Source organism: Astatotilapia calliptera, chromosome 20 (genome assembly GCF_964374335.1).
Source record: "Astatotilapia calliptera chromosome 20, fAstCal68.1, whole genome shotgun sequence".
Taxonomy (NCBI): domain Eukaryota; kingdom Metazoa; phylum Chordata; class Actinopteri; order Cichliformes; family Cichlidae; genus Astatotilapia; species Astatotilapia calliptera.
Genome location: NC_137441.1, coordinates 35,157,894 through 35,180,955, shown reverse-complemented (window position 1 = coordinate 35,180,955; position 23,062 = coordinate 35,157,894). Strand labels below are relative to the sequence as shown.

The window sequence follows — 23,062 nt, the reverse complement described above, 5'->3', positions numbered from 1 at the left end:
CTTCCTTCCGCTCGTCTCGTCAGTGTTTCCTCCCATACTCTCACTGAACTTCTTAACTTTAATCACACTGGCATCTTTTTGCCCCTCTGCTGCTTAATCTTTATACAGAATCCCTGCTCTTCCCAGCAGCTCACCCCATAGCCTCTGCTCTAGACTGTCAGAGGATTCCTGAGGTTGTGGATTCAGTTGCTTAAGCCTTAATACCAAAACGAAAGATAAGAAAGGAGAATAAAAAAGGATTAAAAACTTTTTAAAAACATTTTTTTTTACTTCTGTAGCGTTGTCTTCTCTGCTAGCTTGTTTTGCATGTCAAACTTGTGCTGCACTCAGCAGCTTCGGGGCAGTGCAGTGGAGGTCATTGCATAAGAGGAGGGAGCTGTGCAGTGTCCTGCTCCCAGTCATTATCTGAAAAACACTGCAGTGCACAGAGATGCAGAGGGTAAGAGTGCGTTAGAGTGCCAAACGGGGTGGCAGAAGGAGGAACTTATCGTAGAGAAAAAGGTGTCAGGGTGAAAAAGAAAGGAAGGAGGGAGGATTGAAGGAAAAGCCAGAAAAAGACGATTTGAAATGTTTCATTGTAAAAAGCACCTTGGTTAGAACATTTTCCGTCATGTGCTTCAGGTACTTGCCTCGTGGTCTTTCAGCTCTTTCGGTTTGAACGTGAGTGCAGACCGGGCCCTGCTGGTTGATGGAAAGGGTGTCCATTTCCTCTGAGTGGGTGAAATGTAATATAGCAGCTGAGTCTAGGCTGAAGAGCATAAGGTGGAGAGGGCAGTGAGTGAGAGAGAAAGAATCGAGAAGATAAGTATGGTGCTGTGTTAAGAGTTGTTAGCAATGACGCGGGCGGGCACCTATGTGTTGATTGCCACAATTCCCCAGAGCTGTAAGCCACAAGGTGCTAGTATTGAATGGCAGCTCTAAGTTTGTCAAACTCAGCAGGATATTTGACATGTTTGCCACAGTGCTGAGCAGCAGGATGCTCGCCTCTAATGCTGTGTATTGTTACACTGACAGGCTGATGACTCTGGATAACAGGTTGACAGCCTGCACCTGTGCGCCCATCAGGAGAGCCTCTCTGGAAAAAAAAAAGCGTATGGGCACCTGCATGTCTGCTTATTTATTTTTTATTTGTGGAGTCCAGTAATGCCTAAATTGCCTATATGATCCCGAGAGGCATGGGATTGACAGGGAACTCCACAGTGGAGGGGGCTGTGAAGTTTGCTCCATTAAAGCCAACGCTTTTAGCCTGATTTGTTGGCTCAGCAGCACTCACTCTTCAGCAATCAATAAACAGAAGTTAGAGCAGACTTCTTCTGGTGGACGACCACTTAGCGCATATCTATCTCCATCAATCACCTGAAAAGAGGGGAAGAGATTTGCTTTCTCATTTTTCTCTGCTTTTGCATTCCAGACATAAATTAAAGTAAATTTACTCTTAACTCATCCACCCATCCATCATCCATCCATCCATCTTCTTAACCAACTTGGGGACTTGGAGCCACAGGAGTCTGTCCCACCTGGCATAGAGACAGGCAGTCACATGCTCTTATAGCTGTCCCTGCCTTTGATTCAGTCACATCTAACTCAAACCTTCATGAGAACAGTGAATCATAAGTTTTCCCTCTCCACATGACTGGACAAGCTGTGCCACATATAGTCATTAGATAATTCAATCAGCTATAAGTGAATTTAACTGTGGTAATAACAAATGGTTGACTATGAACCACACAAAAAAGGATGGACGTGAAATTATGTAGTGTTCAGCAATCAATAGATTTATCAGACTGACCTTTGGAAAATTAATCATTCACTATATTGACAGAGTTTGAGGATTGCTTAAGTTTATTAGCATTCATTAAACAGCTGAAGATTTCTGCTTCTCAAACGAGTAACTCTTTTTTTTCCTTGGCTTGAATTATAGTTAATTGAACTAAACTGGGTTAGGCTGTGCTTGAGCAAACAAGACATTTGATGAAGTCACCTTAGGTTTAGGAAATAGTGACAGACAGTTATCTGTAGTCTTGTGCCAACTTATTAGTTGCTTAATCTAGAAACCAACTGTGAGTTGAAAAAGAGAAATTGCTGCATAGCTGTATTGACTCTGCAATACCGTACAAATACTAATAGTGAAAGATGGCTCTCTTAAGTTGCCCTCTTAGATGATGTGGGCTGTCTCTTTTCTGTATTGTGACCGACCAACACTAAGAAAAATCTGGAAGTGCCTTGCAACAGATACCCACTTGGCTACAAAGTTACACAGTACAGCAATTTTGGATGAGCCTCCCGCCCCGGCACTCGCTCATCCTCTCAGACAGCGAGTGGGCGAGTGGTGAAAACCTAGCATTAACAAATCACCACAGATCAGGGCAGCTTAATGCAGCCCTTTTTCTCCTGTGCCCTTAACTCTTAATTGTTACAAGCACATAAACAATAGTCAAGTTGCATTAACAAAATCAGCGTGGGTAATCTTTTCTTTGTGGTGCCATTATGGAGATGAATTTCAGTGGGCACTATCAGCATGAAGCACAGCAGGGAAAGAGTGGGAAGGATAGTCCCACCACCCCCCAGTTTCCTCTTTGTAGGTGTATAACAGTATTAACTCCACTTATCTTGCAATGTGTGGGGCGAGCGGAGGTGGGTTTCTCTAAGGAGAAGCTCATCATCTCCCCTTACAGTTGTCTCACTGTTTCTGTGCAAAAGTGTTATTGATGTCTCCGTAATGACTTGTATAAGGTACAAAGAATACATGATCAGTGGAAGTGCTCAGTTGCCATGGTGACAGATGTAAGGATAGTCGTTATAAAACCAGTAAATAATGTACGCTCTGTGCATCATAAATCTGTACGTGTGACAGAGCTACTGTATCATCCTGATGCAAAGCCTCGAATCGGAGAGCTGCTCTGTCCTGTCTCCAGTCATTTCAAATTGCTTCCAGGCGCTTCAGCGGTGTCAGTCTCTTTAGCCTATTTCTTCAGCTGATGCCTCAAGATAGTTAGAAACAATGTTGCTGGTTGTATCTCTGCACTTTGAACTGCAAACGCTGACCTGGCTAAACTTGAGCAGGAACCTTGGGAAATACAAACCTCTGGGTCTGGCCCTTTGTTAGAGGTCAGGAGAGCTGGGTTGGGAGGGTGCACAATATCACATGTGCTCCCCAGCGTTTTCACATCCTTTCTTCTCTCTGACTGGGGAACCTTCACAGATGGTGGACGCTTTGCTTCTTCCAGATGCAACCATAAATACAATGGCTCTCAGATGCATTTTGATATCCCAATAGTTCCCTGCAGGGTACAGCCATCTTTTTTCTTTAAACTTGCTTGTGTTCCTTATCTTGCTCTGTTCAGATGCTCCTTCTGCTAGGCTTAGATCTCCTTATACACTCTATTTGCAGACTTTTATATGGATATTTGGGTGGGAATTAGAAAGAAAAGTGGATGGGAAAATTGCATGATACATGCTGGGGAAAAATAGAGGAAATGGTATCTCTATGGTGGAAATACACAAGTTAAAGTTATTTTCTTAGTTATCACCTACCATTCACAAGTTTCTGCATTAGCAGAAATACGATCTTATTAGCATGGCCTGTTTGCGCTGAGGTTAATGATTCGTCAAACACTTTGAGTTTTGTGCTGTGCAGAGCACAAAGCTCATTATTATTGATCAGTACTGTGGCTGCTATTGAATTTCTCAGACAAAGAAATTGAGTGAATAAAGTTGTGGAGATTCTTAAATCTTTTAATTATGAACACTGAACTAAGCTGAATGATTTAGCCTGGGTTTAAGTTTGCATCTTATTGCTGAGAACTGCAATAACAGACTGTGGCTCAAATAAAGCGCTCTGAAATCAGGTCAGTGTTGTCTTCTCATGAACAGATGCACAACATAAACTACAAAGTTTTTTTTTGTTTTGTTTTTTTTTTTACAAGTAATGGAAAATAGTTTTTTCTTGAAAGAGTTTCAAGTGTCAGAGGATTAAGGCGCAAAGATGGATAAGAAATATGACTAAATTGTTACAGAAGAGATGAAACACTCCCGACGCACAGTTTAGAAGAAGAGCTCAGGACTGAGAAAGGCTGGAGGAAGGGCGGTAGGTTGATTGGCCGAGGCAAGATGGGAAAGGAAGACAATAAAGAAAAAACAAACAGTCCCCGGCAAGGAGCTCCCCTTCTAAAAAGAATTAAAGAGGATGTCCGGTCCCAGCTCAACCCCCCAACTCACTTCCCATGTCCTCCTGACATCAGTGTGCAGCAGTCAATCTGCAACTGCTTTTTAGTGTATTTTTGTTTCAAATACCGACCCTCATTACCTCTGCTGTCGGCCTTGCATCAGAATGTGGTCAAGTAACGATGGCATGGACTGGTGCACAGCTCAGCAATGTAAAAAAAAAGAAGACAAAAAGTCTGCTTTGCATAATGAAAACATCTTTTATAGTGTAGTTACACACCTGCACAGCCGTGTTTGTAGAACAGAAATTTATATTTCCGCTCTTTATTTTGATTTCTCTCGTTAATCTTTCACTCCTGGTGTGTTGACATGTGTTCTGCCTTCAGTTCTGCATCACCTCGCACACCTGCAGTTAAGCCTCGTCTACTAGTCAAGCGAGGGTTGTGTCCCTGAAACAAAATGCTCTTTTTGCACATTTGTCGAAGTCCACAGATTCATTGATTAACTTAAGTCTGTACTTGGAGCCTTTACTCTGCCTCATGACCCATTTAATCCTTATCTATTGATTGTTTTCCTTCGCCAGTAACCTTTTGCTTCTCCTGTCTCTTTATGCCTTTTCTTCAGACTCGTATTCGGCAGCAGGCAGTGAGGGCAGCATCTCCACCTCCGTGGCGTCGCTGCCCCCACAGGCATCAGGCAGCTCGGCCCCCAGCTCCCCAGGCTCCAGGCGCTCTGTGAGCACCCTTAAAAAATGGCTCACAAACCCTGTCCGCAAACTTAGCGCTGGATCCACCGCCAAAGGAGAGCGTCAGGTCCGCAAACTTGAGGGAAAGCCTGCATGTCTTCCATCCCACAGCCAGAACCAAGATATGGGGAGCCTCCCAAGGCCTGTAGAGAGTCTCACCATCTTGCCTGTCACCCACAGAGAACCGGTGAGAATTTTTTTGATCATACGAACTAATCAAACAAAGCTTTGCCTGGTGAGTTTTGCAGTTCCGTTCTGCACATTTCACATGAACCGCCTCATAAGTAAACTGAAATTATTACTGCACCTCGTTAACAGTAGATATTTGTATAAACTGGTTGTGATGCATGCAAAACTTCATTCTTGGGCAAACACAAATTAAAACCAACATCTTGACCACACTTGTTTATTTTAGGTAGCGCAAGGTTGTCAGTGGAGAAGCAGGTTTGATGTAGAGTTAATCCCCGGAGGAACAAGTACCATGTCAGTTAGCAGTGTTGCTGTGAATGACAGCAGCATTGCTGGCTCTTCCTGCAGTCTCTCACCCTACCTTGTTCTCTTATGTGTCCTCTTTTTCTTTTTAGCGCCGCCTGTGTCTCTCTGTGCCAGAACACATATGCACGCAACAGATTTTGTTATTCTGACACTGTGAACGTTTGTGTATGTGTGTGTGTGTGTGTGTGTGTGTATTCCAGGAGTGGAAAGATGGCCTGGCAAGCCCTGAGGACCTGTCACCAGCTACTCTACAGTCACCCAGCTGCATAACTGACTCGCTGATTGGCTGCACGTCACTGCCAAACGCCCAGGTCTGCCATCTTGATATGCTATCAAAATAACACCCAACCCTGTCCTGTTATGTCTCATATCACATATGATAAGTATCGCATAGAAATGACACCAAGCAGAACTTATACGTTGCTAACTTAAATGCAGTTAGTAATCTTTTGAAAGGAGGCCTGTTTTATATGATCTAGTAGCTGGCTATGAGATTGAAACTATGAAAATAATCCATTACCAATTCATTATAGCTGACAGTCTCAGAGAGGAGTAGAAATAATACTCTCAGTGAGGACGTAGCCTGGTGGGGAGGTGACATCAGCGCTCTTTGTCTCCATGGCCCTCCAGCCAGAGCTGGAAATGACTAACTCCACTGCTTTTTTTTTTTTTTTGTCCATTTGATTCACCTTTTATTGTTTATTTTATTTTCACTTACTAATTCCACTGCTGCTGGAGGAGCTCAACGATGAAGCAACATGAGCACACAAACGCACGTAGGAGGGCTGCTTTTTGTAGCCACATATGCTACATACATATGCAGACATATATATGTGTGTGTGTGTATATATATGTACACAAATGCAGACATATGCACAGATGCATATGGAGACAAACTCTCAGACCAGATCGATGCCCCGAGGACCAGAGGGCAGAATCTGAGCGTGGCCAGTGTGATGCATGACTCACATTCAACATGTTGCAGAAGGACATGCCTGGAGATAAATAAGAAACGGCAAATGTGGTGAAAGATGACTTCACTTTTAGAACAAAGAAATGCTTAACAAAGAAGCGAGCCCGTCTCCATTTCTCCATCAAACTGCTTGTGGCAAAGGAGTGTCTTAAGCTGGCTGGTCCCTTTTTGCTGCTAGAAGCTCGCTGGAAAATGGTGTTTGTTTGAACAGCGGGAGTGTTGCGTTAACCTGCGGTGCCTGCGTCCCATCAACAGGAAACAATAACGATGTCTGAGCATTTAAACACTGTGAAGTGCGTCCTGTTGTTGAATCGAGACCTGGGCACTTAAACTATAATTTCAGCCTCAACAACACTTTGAAAGACAATAGCGGGATTACATCAGAGGGATGAGGTCAGCGCTGTGGTGTTTTTACTGCCAGTGTTTGGTAGGAGAGCGAAAGCTACACACAGGGAGAGAGGTGGTGTGAGAGAGATTAAATTATGTAGGTCAGTCATCTCCGATGGTTCCTGTCATCTACACCACCTTCTCCGCCGACGGGCTCAGCGTTAAATGCGCTGCTCGTCTCCCCCACCCACCTTTTTAAAATAAAACTATAGTGTTTTTGATCAAGCACGGGAAATTTCTTACGATGTCCGCAGGTCTAACAAGCCGCTGTGTTAAAAAACAAGCCGGAACAAATGATCAACAGATCTATTAAATCACTTTTTCCTGAAGAACAGCTTGTACAGTCTCTGATCTTCACTCATAAAACGTATCAAACAGAAAACTCTTAACTAAAAGAATAAACTTTAACTCAAACCGGGACAGAAACTGTGAAAAGAGTTATGTGGTGCATTAGTTGTGAGCGCTCTTCAAAGCCATCCTTTGCTGTGTGACACCGGTGTTATTGCTGTTAAATTAGATTTTTCTGCACTTGAGACATAATGAAATCACCCAACTCTGTTTGTATCACAGTATCATAACTTTGATGTGCACTTGTGTGCATAAGGATTGCTTTGCCCCATCCCTTATAAAAATAAAAAATTGCTGATGCCACCTCTGCAGTGGAAAATACAGTTTCAAGCACAGGCCGTAATACCTATATTACAGTTTAAACAATCACATTTTAAGCCACACAGATTCATGTTTCCTTACATGAGGGCCTTTAAATTCACTTTACTACTGGTGATTTGCAGCAGTCTGTGTTCCAAGTGAAGAGTGCAATCAAAAGTTGGTCCACAGCTATAAATATGAAATAACAAAAGGCAGATATCAAATTATGGACAATTTATTTATTAGATTAAAACACTGTGCTTTAATCCAAGACAAAAATATAGTCAATGCAAATATTCTGTGGTGCAAACCTCTACATGCAAACATCCTTTTTTTGTTCTCATATCCAGATAATTACACTTTTATAATAAAATTCTTCTTTGATTTCTACACATAAAACTTGGAGCTTGTATTTTTTTTACCCATAGAAAAAAATAAGTTTTGTAATCACTTCGCTCTCAACTGAACTTACTTGCTTGGAAAGGTTTGGCCTCGACTTATTCTAAAACTGTTGTCAGTTTATTTCGCAGGCTTCTGGCTAGAAAACAAAACTTACAACAGAGAGAGACAAGGGATTTTTTTTTCCTGTGGGTTTTGCCACAGCACACCTGGAAATGATCAGGGAACCAGGGAGACCTGTCAGCTAGGCTGGAGCACTCCTAGCGGGGCAAGATGAGCTGGGGGAGAGAGGGTCTTCGTGGAGTCTCTCTGTCTCTCTTACTTGGCTTTGTCTCTTTCACACGCACCCCTGTGACACGACCGGAAGCTCAAAACTTCTTGATGGCAGCAAGTTTATCAAGGGGAACGCAGGTGAACAAGTTGAACTAGACCAGAGGAGAAAAGGAGAGTCTTGTCCCTCTTTCCGTTTGCTTATATGTGTATCAGTCCAGCCGTGAATTTATTTCTCTTTTGGGCAGCCTTCTGCCAGGCGGGTCTGAGTGGTTAGGTGTGTGTCTGGTGGTTTGTGTATGTGTTTAAGGCGGGGTGGTTCTGCTTGACTGGGACAAGGGGACACTGGGATTTAGGTAAAGACAGATGTCTGCCCCTATAGGTTTCCGGAGTCAGGAGAGAGTCAAAAGGCTAAAAAGAAATGCTTTAAAAATAGAAGGAGCAACTTTTTAAATAGATACAGTTAGACAGACATATTGTAGTGAGGTTTGAAGGGATGAGTGTGAATGCTAATATAGACAAACTAAGGGTTGTCTGCAGATGTTAAGCACGTCTCTGTTGAGTTAGTCATGACTTAAATCTTTGCAGGCCCTCTTTGCGGTGTGCACAATGACTCTATATTTGTGCTAGAACCCCCACAGGAAATTATATCAATTCCAGGAAAAAGCTTGAAAAAGGAGGTCACGTATGTACCACATGAACACAATCGATTAGATCGCAGTAACCCTGGGTTTATCTCGGGTACAACGTGGCCAATAAGGCAGGAAGTACTAATGTAAAAGATGCTGGTGCCAAGTTAAACCAAAGGAGATGCGCCATGCGTGTTAATATATAGTTTGTTTGAATTCCCAATTGGCAAATGAATTTATTAATTTAAACTTCAATAGTGTAATGCCACAAAATACAGGTTTGTTCTAAATGATTATCAGGAACAGCTTTATTTATTATCTTCTACAAGCACAGCCCCCCCCCCCCCCCTGACTCTTTATCTGTTTTTTTCTATGTGTGTCACAGCATGCATCATTAACAACAACAATCTGATCTTTTTATCATTCAATCTCTGTTACTCGTGTCTCTCTGCGCTCCCTGGTCACCCTGGCAACCTGCATCATTACCATTTCTCTCCTGCTCTTTATCTCCCTTTGTTTACTTTATTCCTGGCATGATCCACATTACCTTTGATAAACAGTTTGTCTGCCTGTCTCTTCCTCCTCAGGACACGCAGTCCATCGGTGTTCTGCCAGATGACAGCGAGTCCGTCTTGATGGACGACACCTCCAGCCAATGGTCAGCTGCAGCTGACACCGAGGAGGAGAGGAAGAGTGCCTTAGAGAAAAGCATGTATGTGTTTCAGACGTCACTTAATTTATGCCCGATGGCAATTCGGGCTGTTGTCCATTCTTTAAATAAATGTGTTGTCTCAAACAGCAATATATTTAAGTGCAGCTGCTCTTAGAAAGCGTTAGCACTTGCAGCTCAGCTTACAGCCGAGATGCAGCTGAGTGCGTCTCCTTGCATGTTGAGTTGATGGTGGAACTAAATGACAATTTCACTTATTTTGAGGATTTTCCAGAAATCGCTGTCTGACTTATAAAAGAATATGCAGAGTAATAACTAAGATTAATGGTGCCTTTGTTCCATTCGGCTGCTTTATTTTCAGGTTCATTGCGACACTGCTTTACTTGGACACTTCAAATAACTGAGCCATTGTTAATATGTTTGATGGTCCTTTTCCTGCTATGACAAGATAAATGTCTGTTCAGAAGCACCTACAGGGCAGGTCACTGCACCAAAGAAGAGAAAAGTAAAGCTTTTCCTTTTACTAGTCTAAAAATTCAGATTGACTTCTGAAAAAAATGAAAGGAATAACAGTAATACTGAAGACAGACACAGTGCTTTAAGATGACTCATATAGTAAGTACTGATAGTTTTAGATTGAAGTTTTTATAAAAGGTATTTGTGAAATATGTTTTTAGGTGGTAAAACTGTAATGATTTATGTGGCTCATCTTACTTATCTGTTGAGCTTAAAACATTACTATTATTACTAGTAATGTTTACTATTACTAAGCATTAATTAGCAGTTGTCACATGACCAACGCTCCATACTGTGGTCATGACGTGGTATCTTAGCTTTCCTCCTGATAACGAGTGCAAGGCAGTCACAAGTCACGGGAAACATAAACATAGGTGTTTATTTAAATTTTGCACGTTCAGCTGATCCTCAGTTAATAATTCTGTTAGCTAATTAGATTTATTGGACTTAGAGTGTATGGTCTGAATACCTGCTGTGTTTTCTCTCTAGCTTGTACCAAATCACATATTCATTTCCAGGAAACTCCTTATAAACTTGTTATTATTATTTCCATTCTGGAAATATATTAGCAAACTGGGACCTGTAAAATGAAGTGTTTTGCAGGGTGCAGAAAGAATTCAGTGAGATAATCCTAACCGTAATCTTTCCTCATTTATATTTTTATAGGTATGTGCTGAAGGAGCTTATTGAGACTGAGAAGTACTACGTGTCAGACCTGGGGCTCATAGTGGAGGTAAACCACCGAGTCTGGCAGCTAAGAACACACAATCTCCCTGACAAAAAGGAGCACGCTTAGTCATCCTTGCAGTCTTTCAAAGCGAGCTCTAAAGCTTAACCATCACAGTTCTGTCACTTTACTCCACACTTCGGTCTGCCTCCATCACACCATCTCCAAACTTAAGCAGATTTTGTGAATTATTAGCGTGAGGAGTGTTATATTGCCAGAGATCCATCTCCTACTGCTGAAAATAGCTCAAGATATTTTGGTTCAGAAATGAATTCTTGCCATCTGAAGGTTAATTAAAGCTCCAAAACAGTGTGTGTGTGATTGCTGCTCTTTGTTATAACGACTTCACTGTATTTACTTTTACTGTTTTGAGCCAGCTGCAGATTTTTGCAGGACTTAAGAAACAACGGCTGCTTTCTCTCCTTTTTGCAGGGCTACATGGCCACAATGAGCGCCAAAGGTGTGCAGGAGGACATGAAGGGAAAAGACAAAATTGTTTTTGGGAACATTCATCAAATATTTGACTGGCATAAAGAGTAAGTCCCTATTTTTTTTCTCACGGAAGTGAGAGGAGGAAAGTGTGTGAAAAATATACGCTTGCTCTAACTGCATGCAAAATGAAAGGCAAACAATAAATTGCAGAGTACGTGCTTGTAGCTCAGAGAGGACAAAGGAAAAAAAGTGCAGGAGGGAAATCTGACCTTCCGTTTTGTGGATGTGTGTGTGTTTCCTCTATGTAGCTACTTCCTGGGAGAGCTGGAGAAGTGTTTGGCAGAGCCAGAGCGGCTGGCTCAGCTCTTCATTAAACATGTGAGTATGGTGTAAAGACACACACACAAATGCACGTACGCACATAGTGCACGTGTCTAGGTCTACTTTTTGTGCTGTTTGGAGTAAAGGTAAAAAAGAGCTACAGAAAACAAAACACAGAGCTCCTGCTTATCCTTTACCGTACCTCTTTCCGTCTCTCTCAGCTGCCAACATCTCTCCTTCCTCTTCCCTGTTACTGATACGTCTTAGTCAGGCTGTGTTTTTACAAGCGTGCACATGGCTAACAGACACACACACATGACACGCTGTCTGATCTTGCAGTCTGGGCTGGAGGACTGGTCAGGAAACACCAGGGGAAAACAGTCTGAAAAGCAAACAAGAATAAAAGGAAGAATAATAAATTTTAAGCTCAGACTTTTTGATATGAAAGATTTTTTTCCTCCCCTCCCAAAAGCAGGGTCGTCTTTCTTTCACATCTTGACTCAAGAACGATGACACATGCAAAAAGATTCCCTGTTTAGTATATTGTTCTGCCAGTAGAACAGAGCTAGAGTCACTATAAGGTCACAACACTGATACAGCAGGAAAAATTAGATTTATGTATACTGAGTGAGTGGTGACACATGCAGACGAGATAGACATAATGCACAATTTTACCATGTCGCTTCTTTTTGTGAACGTGATTAACTTAAATGTGTGTCTGTCTCTGACTGTAGCTCTTTAAACAATCCAATAAGGCTGAGCCCTCTGGACAATTAACTTAAAAAGCCTGTGGGGGAATAAAAAAACTTGTAACTAAATCTAAGCACAGTGTCAAACTGTGAAAACAAGCAGACTGGGAACACGGTCCTAATGAAAAACAGAAAACACAGTTGGCTTTTAACAAGCTGAGTCACTTGTATACAACACATGTGCTCACTTGCACACATATAGAGACACACATGAACACGTGAACCCTCGTGTGTCAGCAGTCGCTGTCTGCAGTGTTACATGATGTCCACTGAGGTGTAGCAGCTTGCTGTTCTCTAGGTTACAGAGCCATGTCTGTTGCTAGGTGTACTCCCATATTGGCAGCCTTTAAAAGGCTCTGGTTACACAGAGGGCAACCTGGGTAAATTATACATAACCTGATGCTCATCTACATATAACTCCATTAGGCCTCTCAGGTCTGCCACATCTGCACTTCCACGCCAATTAGTCACACAAGAGTAGGCACTACCAGACAGAGCTGGCTTCAAAGGCCCAGTCTTAGACGAATCATTATTGCTCTGCTCCCTTTCATCCCAAAGAGCAACCAGAGACCCGCACATTGATTACTCATGTTTGTACTCACTTTCATGGGCATTTTCATTTACTTGTAATGCTCCTTAAGATCTGTATTTCTCATCTCATCTTTTTTTTCTTTTACCATGTGGCTAACGTTTTGTAACAAAATGCTCAGTGAAATTATTTTATAATGTGGCTCGTATTGCAGGAGAGGCGCCTGCATATGTATGTTGTGTACTGTCAGAACAAGCCCAAGTCAGAACACATTGTCTCAGAATACATCGAGACTTACTTTGAGGTGAGTGAATTTCAACGTCTGACTCTGTGCAGTTTTTCTGTTTAGCCTAACCATCTTCAAGATGCTGTTTATATTTCTGTTCTGTTTATGCCCACGACTGTGTACGTGCGACTTTGTTTTCTGATTTGCCATTTGTTTATTATTCCAACTGACAGCAAGAACAAGACAAATAGGTATTAGTTGCAGAGCCTGTGCTTTATGGTCATAGAGGAATTATACAGGCCAACAGCTGCCGTGTTTTGTGCTGTCACGTCGATAAAATGTTGCGTCCGTTTCCGCTGTTAGGAGCTCCGGCAGCAGCTGGGCCACAGGCTGCAGCTGAACGACCTGCTCATCAAACCTGTCCAGAGGATCATGAAGTATCAGCTTCTGCTCAAGGTAAAAAGCATGTCATTGCTGTACTGTTAGCCAAACACCAGCGCCGTGTCTGCTATGGGGTTGCAAACATACAAGTAGAAAAACCAAAACACTTACATACAAACCTCTGTGCAGAAATGCTGATCACACACAATGTTGTCTGGTCAGGGTGCGATTAAGCGGGAGAGAAAGAGGCTCTATATATAAAATTTAAACAATAGTGTGTAAAAGTCCTTGAGCAGTATTCAGCTCATAAATACTGCCTCTCATTATTCTGCCCAGCAAACCTGGAATGCTCTGGTGACCGTGCTGTGTTTATTTCAACAGGACTTCCTAAAGTATTACACCAAAGCTGGGATGGACACGGAGGAGCTGGAGGTGGGTTTTGCTCTTTGCGCTTTAAATGGATAGATACATTTATTTATCCGTGTGGGGAAATTTGCTTGTAGCAAATTGTGGCTGACATTTGTATACACCATATAAGAACAATAACATCAACATAAGCAGCCATAAGCACACAATATGCAAACACTTTCACTGTCCTTGCATCTTAGGGATGACTTTAGCCACATCAATCTAGCCTCCTATGCGTTGCCCATGTTTAGAAATTTGATGGCTTGAGGAATATAAAATTGGACCTGTTTTGGTAAATATGAGGGAACAATAGTGTTGTGCAGATTGTAATAGTTTAAAGAAGGAGGCGAGTGAATGCCTCACATCACTCACAAAATTATGTACTTTATTCCATACTTGATCCCTATAAATGCTTTCTAAGCTTGCTAATCAAATTCCTAGCAACATAGTTGCTGTCGTTACTGTGCTTCTAATTGCCTTTCCCCCTTGTAAACAGAAAGCAGTAGAAGTGATGTGTTTTGTGCCAAAACGTTGCAATGACATGATGAATGTGGGCAGACTACAAGGTTTTGAGGTATGTCTCTGGATGTTTGGATCATCTTTCCTCCAAAAATTTGCCTTGGAATAATTTGTGTTCAGCTCATGAAAACCACAGTCTAACTACTTTCCCCGTTTTTTGGTTTTGTTTTAACTTTACCAGGGTAAGATCACAGCCCAGGGCAAGCTTCTCCAGCAGGACACCTTCACTGTTATAGAGCAGGACAGTGGCTTCCTGTCTCGTGCCAAGGAAAGACGCGTCTTCCTGTTTGAGCAGTTGGTCATCTTTAGTGAGCCGATAGACAGGAAGAAAGGCTTTTCACTCCCTGGATACATATTTAAAAACAGCATCAAGGTGAGAGCCTACTAAGCCTTAATAAACTCAAATGAGCCACACAGGATGTTTTTATGAACTGTATGCACTAATAAAAAGAAAAGAGAAAGTTCAACTCACTCCCAGGTTAGAAGTTACGTAACAGAACCAAAACGCACTCATTCCTGCCTGGCTTACATAATTCTGTCTTGTGGACTTTTTAGAGGCATGCGTGTGTTAACAAAGCATTTAACAAGCAAAGTCGAATCATATATATATGTTTCAGGTGAGCTGCCTGGGGGTGGAGCCCAGTGTGGACAGCGATGATGCGCGCTTTGTGCTGACATTACGCAATCCCGATGGAAGTGTGGTGCGCTTCCAGATGCAGGCCTCCTCCCCAGAGATAGGAAGGGCCTGGGTCAATGATGTGGTTCAGATCTTGGAAAGCCAGCGCAACTTCCTTAATGGTAAGTGCCAACCGAGTAAAGAAGACTCACATTTCAATCCAGTTCAGTTCAGATTTAATTTATATAGCACCAAATCACAACAACAGTCACCTCAAGCCGTGGTGAAGTGAAGCAATCCCTTATGAGCAAGCACTCAACCACGCTCAGTGAGGGGCAGTGGGGGTGATAGCAAAGAAAAAGATAGCAGACGAAGGGGGAGAGATGATAAAAATTCAATGACATGCTGCAGTGGGGGAGAAATTTATGGATCTCTCACATCTATAAGTTATATTTTAGCTTGGAGTTTAGAGTTTCATTTATTGTCTATGTGACAAGCTTACAAGACTGTGTAGTCTTTATATTCCCAGCACACCTAGAAGAAAAAAGAAGGTTAGAAAATATTCAATTATTATTATTAAAATTGCAAGATTGCATGACGTTAGCATAAAGCATGGCATATGTAAATATACTGACCAACTTTTTCACGGTTTTGGCTTTGCATGAAAAAAATAGAAATAAATAAAAGACTGTCATTGTGGATTTTTGTAGTGTTATGTCAGAACTTTACATTTAATTTGCATTTTTATGATCATAACTTTGAAGTTGTAAGGATTTGGTATCATCCACTGTGTTTTTTATGGAACACTGACATGAAGAACCCATTAACTTTCTTTATTTATTATCAACAAAACCTAATGTTAGTCATTGCTTTTCAAAAGCACTTGTATTTATTGAGGATCTTTTGGTAGTACTGAGCAGCCTGTATGGGTTCCGCTGTATAAGCAGGTGATGATTACAATATAATGCTGTGATGTTGTAATAATATGAAAATATGTCTTATCATAGATGTCTTCATTTCCTCAACAAATACATACTTAAATCCTCTGGATGCATTGTTTTATAAAAGATTCAGAATCAGCAGCAGAGTTTCATAAGACCTGCCTGTTGTTTCTCTCTCAGCCTTACAGTCGCCTATTGAGTACCAGCGGCGAGAGAGCAAGTCTAATAGCCTGGGCCGCAGTATGAGGCCCCCTCTGTCTGCTGCCAGTGCCCTGCGGCCTCACTCCTCTGCCTCCATTGACCGTCATAAACTGCCCTCCCTTCACTCTCACAACACCTCCCTTCCTGCGCTCTACCTTCCAAGCCAAGGCCAGAGCCAAGGATCCAATGAGACCTACTCGCTGAGGGATGTAAGTCACTTGTGTTTCTTTCATCTCTGCATACAGTGACACTGTCCAGCAGTAACTGCTTACTCAAACTCAATCCTTCTGTTCATGAGACACTGCATGGCCTATTTATCTCTTAAGCTTTTACTGCTTCTGGACTGGAATGTTGCAAAAAAATAAAATATTAATAAAAAACAGCAAATGGTATTGTGTGCATGCACTCCTGTACTTAGAGACTTATCTGTTCTTACCTGCTTCTGCAGCCCACTGTGGTCCAGCCATGCCCTGCTGACTCCCACACTGTTTCTCCATCACATGTCCGACTTGGCTTAACTGATCAGCCAAACTGTCAAGCTGTGTCAAATGGGCTGTACACCCCAACCACACAAAGTGTACAGGTAGTGTATACGTATGCACAAATCAGTCTGTGGGGTTGGTTCGATGGTACACATGTAATTATTTCGCACAAAACGTCACAATTAATTAATAGCAAAAAAGCGTCACAAAGCTCTACAGTGGGAAATAAGGTCTAATTAACTGATTTCCTTAAAGGCATTTACCATTAAAATGGTAACTATTTTTTCAGACACACCGTAGAGACATTGTTGAGTCATAAAAAGAGTTATTTCCCCCCCTGTTGGATGGTAAAGGAATTATTAAAACTCTGAACATTTTTGAAGGAAACCCGATTACAACAGCTTCACAGTAAGAATTCGGGTCCCGCTGTCCTGGAAGCTCGGAATTTTATTCAAAAATAGGAGCATCCTGTTATTGGGATTCCGTGCATTACCATTAGCAGAGTTTCCCTCTGTCATCACTTGGCTCGTGTCCGTAGAGGGACTGCGCTGACCGGTCAGAAGTTGTTGTTCTTCGTTTCGCTCTCTGTTTACTCAGGTTGGACAGATTTGGCACACAACAAACAGGAAGTAGGCAGAGACAGAATTCAGCAAAAGGAAGTCAGAAAAAGATGCCTATCAAACGCAGATAATCGTTTCCTATACTTGTGCTGGGGAACATACAGAAGATGGGTGGGCCAGTGCGTTTTTCAGGCTGAGGCTGTAAAAGAAAAGTGCTGGGATAGAACGGTGTATCGTGTTGTTTTTGATATGAAAATCAAAATGCGGTATGTCTTTGTGATGAACATCCCCTCTCTCCCCAGCAGAGAGCAGGAGAGGGCTGCCGCAGGGGTCAGGCTTCTGATGCTGGAAACCAGGGTCCATTGTCGGGTCCATCAGCTGGACGACGTCCCAGCAACCTGGCCCAGCTAGCTGAGGATGACCTTTGAACTTTGGTGCCGTGTGCGTCATCGGTCAGGAGGACGGCAGCTAAGGCCACAGCTGGGAAGACAAGAATCGACTATTTGTTTATGCCAGACTGCACCTTACCTGGTTCAGTCAAGATTTCTGAAGATCAATGAAGGACCCTGATGAATATATGAAGGAACTATGGGCTGCAACTATGATAAATGACTTTGCTCCTTTTTAGAGAGCCATTTAAAGGGAGGTGACTTAGCCTTGATCACCTTCAGTGTACACGAACAGCACCCAGTGGGATGTCACTGGACTCATAGTTACAAAATACTCCGTGGACACTTACTGTTGTGACAGTTTCTGCTTTTTACCTTTTTTGAGAGTTTATATTCTCTCTTTGAAAGGGCAAGGGGAATTTGTTTGATGATTCCATTCCTAAATGGGGAAGTCACTGGAGTTACGTGTGTGCCTGAATGTATGTTTATGAAATTATGTGTGGATGTGTTTGTGCGCATGAGAGTGTGGAAGGAGTGGCTCTGGCTCCTCTTGTACTCTCTGTTAAACTTCCTTGAAGAGCTTTTTTGTTTTCTGATGCCCCATTGCGAAGACAAACACAGTTACATTTTTACATTTTATTTTCATTTCCCTGCTGACAACTGAGTTTGCCGTTTGTGTTAACAAGAAGAGGAAAGACAAAATGTGCCACAAGTACTTTACTCGCTCAAATTTCATCTGCAAGTAAAAGAACTTTCTTTCTTGCCGCCATGTTGAGAGCACCTCTTTGCTCTGTTATTCTGTTTGACCGGCCTCCCTTTGATCCGGACAAAAAGGCATGAGGAAGCCCCCTGGAGGCTCTCTGTGGGTATGACGTCACTTCAGAATACTTTTTACTCTTTGGGCAACTCCAGAGGAGTTGCGAGATATGCATTAAAGGGCCTGCTGTGCTGACCCAAAGTTCTGCATGCAACATCTTTACATACATCTTTCTTTCTTTCTTTACAAGCCAACTTGGGTTGCTTGTGATTTTTGGGGACAGGGGTCCCTAAAACAGCTCATTGGTTTAAACTAATATGAATTGTTTCATCGGTCCACTTTTGTCATGTTAAAAGCCGTGCACCATTTCTATAAACTCTGTTAGCTTTTGGCCACATGGGCTAAATACTGTACAGTGCATACCATAAATTATACATTTTCACTTGTACCACGAAGAATGACCAAGGTATGCCAAAAAATGTCACCGTTCCAGATGGTCCCATTGAAAATGACATGTTGTTGCATAAACAGAGCGATGCTGACAAATCTGCATGCGCCCACCTCCTCAACAGTGCCAAACACAACTGCAGCTCAGCTTGCCGCTACTCTTACCACCAGTCGTTGATATTTGTGTTTCTATCTGGACGGTGTCAAAAAGAAGAGGAGAGCGGAGTAGGTCTGTTCTTCTTTGTGGCCAATAGAGGTCCCCACAAGGCTTCCATTCTCAGTTGAGTTGAATCATACAGCTGCACCAAAGATCAATAGGCCTCATGCTTCCTGCTAACAGTGAAGCTGCTTGCTAATCGATCGGTCCAAAAGGCAACACTAAATTACCTTAAGTAAACTGAAAGATGGGGCATTAGATGACTTGAACCATCTCATAAAATGTATCTGCAGTTAATGTGAAGTGGTGAGGTTTTTCATGGGAATTACTGATCAGGCAGTTTTGCATGTAACACAAAGGAATACCACTACAGAGAACCAAAAGCAAGGACATAAAACCAAGAGAGGGTTTGTTAATGACATGCTTGACTGAGTAGAAACAGTTGTATCATATGAATTAAAAAGTGTCTTTGAAACAGAGTGTAGTTTTTGTGTTTTTCTTTGTATTTGAGACTTATTTACTTTAAAATACACAACCATCTATACAGAGTATTTGAACAAGTATTTGACCTCGATGTCAGGTAAGTAAATTTAAAGGAAATTCACTCGATGGGCTCTGCAATCTGCGCTGAATTCTCTTAAATTCTGATTTGATTCAGATTAAACTTTCAAATTTGCCGTGGAGGTCCTCAGACTCCACCGCGGGACCTCTGACAAAGACAAAGCATTTTGCTTGCTTTTGCATCCCAGCTGGAGAAAGTTCAAACAGGATTAAAAACAAAGGGAAGAAACCCCTGGATGAGCAGACATCTGGTTGGCTGGCCTTTGAATAAAGCCCCATTCTGGGCAGTAAAGCGAGGCCGATCGTAATGTGGCTGTGATATATGGAGGCTTGTGGCGGAGTAGGGGGGAAGGGGGTATTAACTTTCACAAGGGTGCAAAATCAAAGGGAGTTCCTGCCGCTGCTGAGGGGGTCTCAACAACAGGGGTCCTATTCACAGGGAATTCCTCTCCAGTGCCCTCTGTTGCATCTGTTGACTCAATTTTCTCCATTGAGAGAATGAAAACACTCATTAAAAGCCACATGGCTGTGAACTTGATTGCAGCGAGCGAGACAAACAGCTCCATCAATGGGATGAGTATTTACTTTGAGGTGTGAAAATCTTTGAACAGCCACCATGTTAGGTCTTTATGAGGATCTTCCCCCCACACACCAACAGCACAATGAGCAGCACTTGTATTCTGAAAGCAGTAAAATATCATTTGAATAAAAGGTTAGCTCAGTGGGTGCTTCAGATTGCCCTGAGAAATTCACTCGTTTGCTGAATGAGTTGCTAAGAAGTTTAAAACTGTGACTGACCCCAACTGTCTTTTTACTTCAGTTTCTTGTAGGTGTAAAAACGAGAACGTTGCTAGAAACCGTTTTAAGGACAATGTTTATTCAAATTTACATGCTGCCATAATACAAATAAAACTGTTCATGATATTTATACACAATTTACAGAGAACTTAAAAATGTAACATGTTTGCTGATCTGCAGCAATGAACATTACTGCTTCAGGGCAGATACGTATGCGGCTCGGAGACACTCATGTTTATATTTTAAAAAAAAAGAAGATTCTTACCTTGCAGTAGACAAATTAGCATATGTTTTGGAAAAAAATTCTAACGATCAACAGTAACACAGGCATTCATCCATTCGCTCGAGGGAACAGAAATCAGAGCTGTACTAAGGCATACATTTATTTAGGAACATATTAGGAAAGCCTTTTGAAATGTTTTTCATGTCTTGCAAATTCATCACATGAAAAAAATATTTACATCACAAAATTAAAAATAACAAAAAAAACCCCAACTCTGATCAAATTTAAATTAATTTGAAAATGTGAAAGGGATACAATTAAGTTAACTCTAGGCGAGATCCGTTTGTGTGGCTTGAAGAAAGGTACACTGAATGCAGCACAAACTCTCACAATATCGCTTAGAAAGGCTTCAAGTTTTCTTTAAAGGTGCGTGGCTCCAAACAGCACATAATTATTAACTCAAAATGATCACTAAATATACTTTATGGTAGTATTTGAAGTCCAAAGCAGAGCTTTGACAACAGAATATATTCAGGGAGCTTGACGCTTACCCTCTAGTGCAAACCTATGGCAGTGAGTGTGAGTCACACATTCTTGTCTCTGATTGAAGAACCATAGCGATTATTCTCTCTTAATGTTGGTGAGCAGAGGGTCCGTGCTCTGTGAAGGTTGTCCAGATCGGCTCTTCCTCGTCTGGTGGGTCTTCACGTGTTTGGAGAGGTGGTCACTCCTCATGAATCTCTTGCCGCACTGCTGGCATCCAAAGCGCTTCTCCCCGGTGTGCGTGCGGAGATGCCGCTGTAGCTCATCCGAACGGGTGAAGCTTTTACCACAGAAGAGCCAGTTACAGATGAAGGGTCTCTCCCCGGCATGCCAGCGCAAATGAGCCTTCAGGTGTGAGGTCTTCTTGTACACTTTGCCACACTCTGGGATGTGGCAGATGTGCAGTCTCTTCTTTCCGAACTCCAACCCTCCGCCATTTGCCTGGCAGTTGGGGCATTTGCAGCGGCGGCAGCGGCGAGTGGAGCTCAGCAGACCTTTGGAGGTGCCCTGGAGAAGAGCAGCTATCTGGGGCTGATGCCCCAAAACCAGCTGTCTGCCCAGGGAGAACGGGTGGTTAGAAGGGGTAGCGTTGGTCTGGGGAAGGCTCCACCATTGCTGCCCTTCTTCCACATGGCCTCCGGACAAATGATGCCTACCTGATGAATTTGGGAGGAAGCTGGGGAAGTTTTGTCCCACATTGTTATGCTGAGGATAGTAGTGGCTGTTGGTCTGTGGCTGTGAGGACAGCACTTTAACAGGGGAGAGTTCAAAGGAGTAGGATGATGGTGGTTCAGCTGGAGGGGTAAGAGGCAGCTCATGGTGGTGATGATGGGGGTGATGGTGATGATGATGGTGACCCAGGCCAGACTGCATGTGTCCAGGGAACTGCATCTTGGGCACCGTGAAGGTCATCTGATGTGTGCTGAGGGCTGTGCTGGGTGGCATGTCATTGCTCCAGAGCTGAAACATTCCAGATGTTGAGCTGACGGTGCCCTCATAGGGGAACTGAGAACCCTCTGAGCCCATTGTGCTCCCCACCTGCCAGGCCTGGCTGCAGGTGGTGGCCAGAAAGGAGAGGGCGTTGGGTGCCCCCTCTGGAGAAGAGCTGGGCGTCCGGTCCTGTGTAATAATATACAAAAACACATCAGGTTTCCTGTCCTACTCGATGATCTTCAGGGTCAACAAATTGATTTAAAAAAAAACAAGCATTAAATTTTTTTTCAATCATGCAAATTGAAAATTAAACTTTGAAGTTAAAAAAAAAAAGTTTACATCAAAAAAATATGTGCAAACTATTTTAGTTCCCTCCCCTCGTTTCCTGCTAGTTTCAGTTGTCATAAAATGATTTTACCATCCGAGAAGCTAAATACTATTTTACAAGTTGTGAACACTCGCGCTCTCACAACAGAGAAAAGGAGGAGCAAACAAACGCATCCGCCTTAAAACAAAATAAAATAAAGAAGAATCTAACAAACCTGTAAAAATGTGTGCAAAAAGTTGTCGGTCCGTTGTATCGTCAGCGCAGCCATCTGTCCTCGCGCTGCTTCTCCAAGCACCTGCAACACAAACTGCGCCGAGAGGCACCGACGCACCGGCGCTAAACCACAGCTGGTCGCGCAGAAGAAAAATATGCTCACAGTCTTGAATGACTCCGACGCTTTGGCAGCAAACACTGGGAAGTTCATTCACATTCACTCCACTAGGTAAATGTTTTCAGAGTGCTAGCAGTCCAGGTGGTTATTTTAAAACAGCCGAAGGTGCCTGCCCTTTAGAGAACTTAGGGGCAGAGAGTAAATCCTGGCGATCATCTCAAAGGCGCCGGAGCTGCATCTTCTCTATATAGTGAGAAAAGATCCTCTCAACGGGGTCTTCAGTATGATGCAGGCGAGCCCGTCAATAGAGAGGAGATGTGAGGGAGGAAGGAGGGGGGCTTGTTAGGTGAAGGGGTGGGCTACTCATAATTTCACTCAATTTCAACCAAACGCTGACCCCAACAACTGACTCCTCCCTCAATTGTTCTGAGACAAAAAAAAAGACTCTAACAATGATTTTAAAAAGGCTCATGTAAAATCTGTGTTTTAGAAAAGCGTTTATTTGAGCTGACATGGTGTGTTTGAGATCCACTTCAATAATTCAAAAAAAGCATACGCAACTGTTACCCTATACAGTAAGAGAAAAAAAGAAAACAAGTTGCTGTTA

At 42.6% G+C, this 23,062-nt stretch overlaps 2 protein-coding genes across 6 annotated transcripts in view; one reads left to right on the top strand and one right to left on the bottom strand.

The window, feature by feature from the left end:
* arhgef25a (Rho guanine nucleotide exchange factor (GEF) 25a) overlaps positions 1-19,217 on the top strand; it is a 41,452-nt gene extending 22,235 nt beyond the window's left edge. For 2 of the 5 annotated variants that reach the window (XM_026153517.2, XM_026153519.2), the window contains 15 exons: positions 4,789-5,096; positions 5,605-5,715; positions 9,298-9,422; positions 10,563-10,629; positions 11,056-11,159; positions 11,364-11,433; positions 12,869-12,958; positions 13,244-13,336; positions 13,643-13,693; positions 14,166-14,243; positions 14,370-14,561; positions 14,806-14,986; positions 15,926-16,155; positions 16,395-16,529; positions 17,291-19,217. In XM_026153517.2, coding sequence (XP_026009302.2) covers positions 4,789-5,096; positions 5,605-5,715; positions 9,298-9,422; positions 10,563-10,629; positions 11,056-11,159; positions 11,364-11,433; positions 12,869-12,958; positions 13,244-13,336; positions 13,643-13,693; positions 14,166-14,243; positions 14,370-14,561; positions 14,806-14,986; positions 15,926-16,155; positions 16,395-16,529; positions 17,291-17,416 — 1,961 coding nt within the window. In that variant the 3' untranslated portion in view covers positions 17,417-19,217. The remainder of the gene's footprint in view (positions 1-4,788; positions 5,097-5,604; positions 5,716-9,297; positions 9,423-10,562; positions 10,630-11,055; positions 11,160-11,363; positions 11,434-12,868; positions 12,959-13,243; positions 13,337-13,642; positions 13,694-14,165; positions 14,244-14,369; positions 14,562-14,805; positions 14,987-15,925; positions 16,156-16,394; positions 16,530-17,290) is intronic. The other 3 variants (XM_026153518.2, XM_080294398.1, XM_080294397.1) reach the window with 3 other exon arrangements.
* Positions 19,218-20,156: 939 nt separating this feature from the next.
* On the bottom strand, positions 20,157-22,745 carry sp5l (Sp5 transcription factor-like). Its single transcript, XM_026154285.2, has 2 exons — positions 22,339-22,745; positions 20,157-21,982 (listed from the first exon to the last, which is right to left on the bottom strand). The coding sequence occupies exons 1-2, from the start codon at positions 22,546-22,548 to the stop codon at positions 20,942-20,944; spliced, it is 1,251 nt and encodes a 416-aa protein (XP_026010070.2). The 5' UTR covers positions 22,549-22,745; the 3' UTR covers positions 20,157-20,941.
* Positions 22,746-23,062: the final 317 nt, after the last annotated feature.

Excerpts from the sequence above, each read along its gene's own strand:
- sp5l (XM_026154285.2), bottom strand. The coding sequence starts at position 22,548 with ATGAACTTCCCAGTGTTTGCTGCCAAAGCGTCGGAGTCATTCAAGACT. Across the intron at positions 21,983-22,338 it reads TTTTGCACACATTTTTACAG|GACCGGACGCCCAGCTCTTC; the intron begins GTTTGTTAGATT and ends ATTATTACACAG.